At 44.9% G+C, this 6,840-nt stretch overlaps 2 protein-coding genes across 2 annotated transcripts in view; both read right to left on the reverse strand.

The window, feature by feature from the left end:
• Positions 1-156, reverse strand: part of LOC116837091 (voltage-gated potassium channel regulatory subunit KCNG2-like) — a 2,832-nt gene extending 2,676 nt beyond the window's left edge. Inside the window, exon 1 of the mRNA XM_032801247.1 lies at positions 148-156. Within this exon, the coding sequence (XP_032657138.1) occupies positions 148-156 (9 nt within the window). The remainder of the gene's footprint in view (positions 1-147) is intronic.
• The window catches only part of LOC116837083 (voltage-gated potassium channel regulatory subunit KCNG2), an 84,558-nt gene continuing 77,787 nt past the window's right edge, over positions 70-6,840 (reverse strand). The window contains exon 3 of the mRNA XM_032801236.2: positions 70-2,417. Within this exon, the coding sequence (XP_032657127.1) occupies positions 1,602-2,417 (816 nt within the window). The 3' untranslated portion in view covers positions 70-1,601. The remainder of the gene's footprint in view (positions 2,418-6,840) is intronic.

Consider the following 6,840-nt stretch of genomic DNA (forward strand, 5'->3'; position numbering starts at 1 on the left):
TGTCAGCTGTGGGGACACTGGAGCACATGGCACTGTCTCAAAAGGAAAAGAAAAGCCAATGCAACAATACAGGAACAAAACTTCCAGTTTTTATTAAAATAAAACAACCTTATGTCTTTCAGTCCATTCCTTTGAGGAATGGCTTACTACAGTCATCTTCTAGTGGAAGGTTATTCTTGTCTCCATTGGGGGAAAAAACCCATCTGTAATATATGAATATTTGTTCATTTCCTGACAGCTGGGGTGGAACAGAAAAGGGCAGTGCAATGTTCCTACATCAGTAAAGAATGAGGTGCCTGTCAATGTTGTTTTTCTTAAATGATACCCAGTATTAGGAATCTATCCAGCTGTACGCTACATGCTGAACTGAACTAGCAGCATGGGGCAGAGAGCTCACAGATGCTCATGATATGAAAATTTTGATTCAGTAAACAAAAAATGGTTGAGTTTTTGTGGCACAGACTTTTTGTTTAAATGCAGTGATCTTTTGGAATGAAAACTAGGGGGAAGGGAGGGATGGACAGTTGTAACCTGGGTCTAAAAATATCATCTCTTCCCAAGATTATTCCCTAACAGGTGAGCTGCTGCTGCTTTGGGGCTTGATCCCCAAAGTCCATGGAAAGTCTCCCATTGCCTTAATGGGTTTGGATCAAGCCCTTTGTATAGAGCTGCAGTCTTCAAAGTACAACTGCAGAAAACTACAGCCATAAGTCTCTGCAACTATTCCCATCCTGCCTTACCATAAGGCTACCCCTCCCTACTGGGCAGATGCTTTTAATTTTTGCTTAAATGTTAAACAGTCTTTAAAACACAGGAAGGAGGCAGCTAACAGAGGAACACATTTTTTAAGCCATATGCAAATGTGAGCAAAGGAAAACAAGTTGACATTAGTATCATTAACAAGGTTGTCCATGTATAGTTCTGTCATCAGGGCTCAGGTGCAAAGCCTACTATTGTAGATATGCATGTTTACTAAATAATGCATAAAGAGCACAAGGCAGACCTGTCAGCAGGCAGCCCAGATTATGGTTCCCAATTTAATAAAATAAATTATCACTATTTATTAAAAGACTAGGGAATAGGGATAAATCTGCCCTTCTGCTGGCCAAGGCAGGCCTCTCTCCCCCATCTTTCAACTTTCCCCTTTACATTTGGAGATGTACACCCCATGGTGGTGCCACATAGATTGAATCCATTGTGCATAGGGAATAAGGGTTTTGGGACATTCTCAGCACAGAGTAGGGCTACCAGGAAGCTTATGGCACCCTTATTTCCCCCAGCAATGGACCCTTAGGATGAATTCTCTCTCCAAATTTATTTTTTCTTGTTAGCAGACAGAGTAGAAACCTGACTTAAGCAACTGCTCCTTGGGGGCTGCACAAAATCAGTTGCTTAATGAAAGCGGCCTTCTATGACAGAGGGAGCAGAACGGTACTCCACGTTGTTTTTAGAGAGACTAAAAGTTACTCAAGAAGGACAGTCTCTTGGACAGGTCTCACTGTATACCGATTTATGTTCGTTCCATAGGGTTTTGTTTCAGATCTGGAACTCTCTCGTTTGCTAGTTCAGTGCTGCTGGCTAAATCTTTCAGTTGTTTGCAGTCAACACTTCCTCTTGTCTTCCTGGTTCACTGCTGGCTGATGCCACGCCCCAGCTGTGTCTAGTGGGGAGGAGGTACCCAGTCCCTGAGAACTGTCACCATTTGGGGATCTGGTGGTTTCCTCTAGCTGGTGCAACTGTCTGCTTGCAGCTCGCTGCTGCTGTTCCTTTAGCTCTGTGTAGGAGCGGGAAAAAGTGTGAAAGATGGAAGTGACTGGAAAAGCCATCAGCAAAATACCACTCAAGATACTGCTAAGGGCTACTACCTGTCCCGGGATGCTCCGAGGTACCATGTCTCCATAGCCTACAGTTGTCATGGAGATTACAGCCCACCAATAGCTGGTGGGAATGCTAGTGAATTCTTGCTTGGCTCCCAGTTCGCTCTCTGCCAAATAAACCAGTGGAGAAAAGAGCGCCATGGCAACACAAAGGAAGAGGAGGAGGAGTCCAAATTCCTTGGTGCAGCGGCGCACAGTGAGCCCTAGTGTCTGCAGTCCCAGTGAATGCCGTGCCAGCCTCATGACATACAGGATGCGGAGAGCCCGCAAGAAGCGTAGAACCAGGCCCACTCGCTCAAAGTACTTGTTTCCTGCTCCACTGCCGGGCTTCCTGTTGCTGTTTTTGGCAGAGACCATATCCACTATCAGAGAGATGTAGAAAGGCAAGATGGCCAAGATGTCGATGATGTTGAGGGGGGTCTTTAGGAAGGCGCACTTGCTTTCTGCCTGAATGGAGCGCAGGAGGAACTCAAAGGAAAACCAAGCAACGCAAACCGTCTCCAACACAAAGATGTCGTAGCACTTCTGAGAACATTCACCCTAACAGGAGGGGGAGAAAACAGAAAAGAATAAAAGACAAGGGATTTAGCCAAAGGACCAACAAATGAAAGTTTAACAGTGCTTCTTAAAGACACCTTCCAGGGTAGTTTAAAACTTATCCAAATCACTGGTAACAAAGAGAAAATAAATCACAGAAAACTTTTAGAATGGGTAATTGAAAACCAGAATAACTGACCTCAAGACAGAACACTGGTGGCTTGACAGGCTGCCGATGTAGACCTGCCCTCCGTCTTTATTAGAAACTTGCATTGCTGCACCACTGTAGCCCTTCTGGTGAAGGCACTCTACGCCAGTGGGAGACTTCGCTCCCATTGGCTTAATAACTCCACCACTGTGAGAGGCGGTACCTATGTCGGTGGGAGAAGCTGTCCCACTGAAGTAGTGCTGTCTACACCAACACTTAGGTTGGTATAACTACGTTGCTCGGATGTGTGGATTATTTACACATCTGAGCAATGTAGTTATACGAAGTAATTCTGTAGTGTAGATCAAAGCTGAGACTAATGTCCTGATCCTGCAGTGAGCTCTCTGGGATTGCATGGTACTACACCCAAAATATGAAGATGTTGAAAGAATGATGGGTCACACTTTGTATTAAAATTTCATTTATAAATAATTCCTACAGAGTTAGATTTTTAATGAATAATCGACTTCCACCAATCAACATGCTGTTTTATAACTGTAGCTTATGACAATCTATAATGCTTTTAAATGACGTGCTTAGAATAGTCTATAACATTATTCACAGGTTTAACATGCTTAACAATCTTAATAATTTATTAACCTTCTATAAAAACTACTTGGAACAGTGAATATTTCTAAAAAATAAAAATCGCCATCCCCCAACTCTGTTTGGTTTTTTTGAGGAAAAAGATGTTTTTAGCTATTTACTTACTTATAACTAATCATAACAATTTTCCCTCACACTGTTAGAGGCAGAGAATTATTTGAATAAATTCCTTCCAATACAGACTGGCTTAATGGAAAATGAGCTTTTTAATCACAATAGCTGCAAACAAACTAACCTCTGAGCACTTGGGCAGCAATGAATAATAATAATAATGATGATTGTCTTTTGATTGCTAATCTCACCTTGTAACTACACTGCTAATTCACAACTAAATTGCTGCTATTAACTTGCATTCCAGTGGTAATCACCTTGAGCATATAAACAGATACTGATTTACTTAGGATCACAGAACTGTTCTCATAATTAAAATATTCATGCTGAAATGTTAATGTTTTACAGGAGCTTTTGGAGGAGCAGAGGGGGCATTTGTTTAGCACCAGTGTAAGACATTTATTTGTTTGACTTCAGGGGGGTTCATGAACTTTTATGTATTGATATAAAAACTCCTGTAGCCACAGACAGTATACAATTATCCTCTTCTCTCATTCCATTTTAAATTATATTTGACCTATATTTATCACTCGTTTAAATGTGTCTTTTTGTCATGGGAGGGGGGAACCTCCACTGTGCTAGCTCTCTGGAGCACAAACCCTGCCATTTTATTTGCTTTTTTACTGCCCCTGGTAGTTGAACATTTTTTTTTTTTTTTTTTAAGATGGAGGGCAGAGGAAGAGGCATCAGCTGTGCAAGCTGGTCCTGACCTTGTCTATGAACATGCTAGGATATTTGTGCATATAAACAGCTGTGCCTCCACGCAGCTGTGCCTACCACGTAACACTATTCCCTGTTGAAGCTGCCAACAGGCTGGGCAAACTTAAAGACATCCTCTTACTATATAGGTCCATGGTTCAATAACTTAGTTTAATACCTATGGATGGCCTTTATACTGTCGTCCTTCTAATGTTGATTTTTTGTTACCTTTTCTTCTGTCCAATCCCATATTCAGCAAAGCACAATACTCCTCATGGACAGCACTATTGTGGGGCTGGAATTCGTAAGACTCAACATCCTCCCTTAATGAATTGATCTATCTTATGAGAAAAAAAATTAAGTGGGAATTTTTCCCGATTGGTAAGCCTGGGATTTCTTTATTGTTTTTGTCTTCCTTTTCCTTCCCAAGTTACTTCGAAGATAAACACCTCTACACGTTGGCTGCTTGGATGCTTATGTCCCATTAAGGGTAAACGTAGAAAGCTTGGGATCACAGCTAGTTGAGGAGGGATTTAGATGGATATACCTTCTAGTTACCCCGCTGCATGCTAGTCCTATTAATCCTTATGAAATTATTATTAGTTGTGCGTGCCTGCACAGGGCCAACATACTGTTATAAACACTGGTGGGGTGTAACCTCATTAGAATATCAGGGTTTGGAAGGGGAACCTGAGAGAGTCATCTAGTCCAACTCCCTGCTCAAAGCAGGACCAGTCCCCCAACTTAAATAGCCAGGGCTTTGTCAAGCCTGACCTTAAAAACCTCTAAGGAGGAGATTCACCACCTCCTCCTAGGTAACCCATTCCAGTGCTTCACCACCCTCCTAGTGAAAAAGTTTTTCCTAATATCCAACCTAAACCTCCCCCTGCAACTTGAGACCATTACTCCTTGTTCTGTCATCTGGTACCACTGAGAACAGTCTAGATCCATCCTCTTTGGAACCCCTTTCAGGTAGTTGAAAGCAGCTATCAAATCCCCCCTCATTCTTCTCTTCTGCAGACTAAACAATCCCAGATTCCCTCAGCCTCTCCTCATAAGTCATGTGCTCCAGCCCCCTAATCATTTTTGTTGCCCTCCGCTGGACTCTTTTCCAATTTTTCCACATCCTTCTTGTAGTGTGGGGCCCAAAACTGGACACAGTACTCCAGATGAGGCCTCACCAATGTCGAATAGAGGGGAATGATCACATCCCTTGAATCTGCTGGCAATGCTCCTACTTATACACAGCCCAAAATGCCATTAGCCTTCTTGGCACAAGGGCACACTGTTGACTCATGGGCACACTGTTGACTCATAACCCCTAGGTCCTTTTCTGCAGAATTACTGCCTAACCATTCAGTCCCTATGCTGTAGCAGTGCATGAGATTCTTCCATTCTAAGTGCAGGACTCTGCATTTGTCTTTGTTGAACTTCATCAGATTTCTTTTGACCCAATCCTCCAATTTGTCTAGGTCCCTCTGTATGCTATTCCTATCCTCCAGTGTATCTAGCACTCCTCCCAGTTTAGTGTCATCTGCAAACTTGCTGAGGGTGCAGTCCACGCCATCCTCCAGATCATTAATGAAGCTATTGAACAATACCTTGGTTGCCTCCAGGAACAAAAATATTAATAATGGCTCTTATGCAGACAAACACACAAAATAAAACCAATGCAATTTTACTTAAAAGTTATCCTAACAACATACAATAGGAAATGCAACAGGTTAATGTAGCTTAAGTTCTTGGTGCTGCAAGGGAAAAGCTAATGGCTGCACCTTTTAAAAGCAAGCTGCAACATAACCCTAACCAACAGTCATGGGGAGTGGGTGAAGCCCCCCTTCAGGGAGGCTAGCCCCAGCTCCCCCTTTCCCCCACCCCATGGCCCAAGCCCTGAGGCCCCCCCTTGGCCAGAGGAGATCCCAGCCAGCTGAAGCCTCGAGACCCCCCTGCTTAGAGTCCCAGGCCAACTGCAGCTGCGCCGCACCTCCCCCCGCCCAACCACCTGGACAAAAGCATGTCTCTCTCAGACGCTCCTCTGGAAGAAGCTTTGCTATGCCCCATGCAGGCCCCGGGGTGGCTGAAAACACAGTATAATAAAAAAAAATAACCCCCCCCCCCCAAACCCTGCAACCAGGGGTCCAGCGGCTGCAGCAGTGCCAGGGGAGATTGAGCCTCCTATGGTCTATTATACCCACTACCCACACCAACACTCTTATAGATAGATCTGCCCTGTCCCTAAGTGAGCACTCTTCCTTACACTTCTGGTCCAGGGGCCTTCTCTTGCAGCAGTGTGTTGGGTGAGCAGGATTTCAAGTAGTGGCAGATTAGCAACTGGGCTGACGGGATCTATGTGCAGGGGCCCCGGCCAATTGGGGAACCCTGGAAAAAAATCCACCACCAGGTGGCAGAAACCCAGAGGTCCAGAAGAAGCACTGGGCAGGCAGGGATAGCCTTAGTGCCCCAACCCCTCCCCAGCAGAAGTGCCAGGTGGGTGGGGCAGGGGAAGCTCCCGCACTCCAACCCCAGCTGTGACTCCAGGACGGTAGGAGATCTTGCTCCATGCATGGCCTCAGGGCTGGGGGAGCTCTCACTCCTCGCTGCGGTCCTGGGGCCAGGGCTTGGGGGACAGAGCTTCTCTAGTCTTGTAGGGGGACTGGATGAGATTCAGGAGATGAGAGTTCAATGCCTGGCTCTGGCACAGAGGTCCTGTGTAGCCACGTGCAAGTCACTTGGAGCTAGATCCTCACAGCTATTTAGGCACCTAACACCTCTTGATTTGGGCCTAAATCTCCCCCCCCCCCC

This window comes from Chelonoidis abingdonii, chromosome 2 (genome assembly GCF_003597395.2).
Source record: "Chelonoidis abingdonii isolate Lonesome George chromosome 2, CheloAbing_2.0, whole genome shotgun sequence".
Lineage (NCBI taxonomy): Eukaryota > Metazoa > Chordata > Testudines > Testudinidae > Chelonoidis > Chelonoidis abingdonii.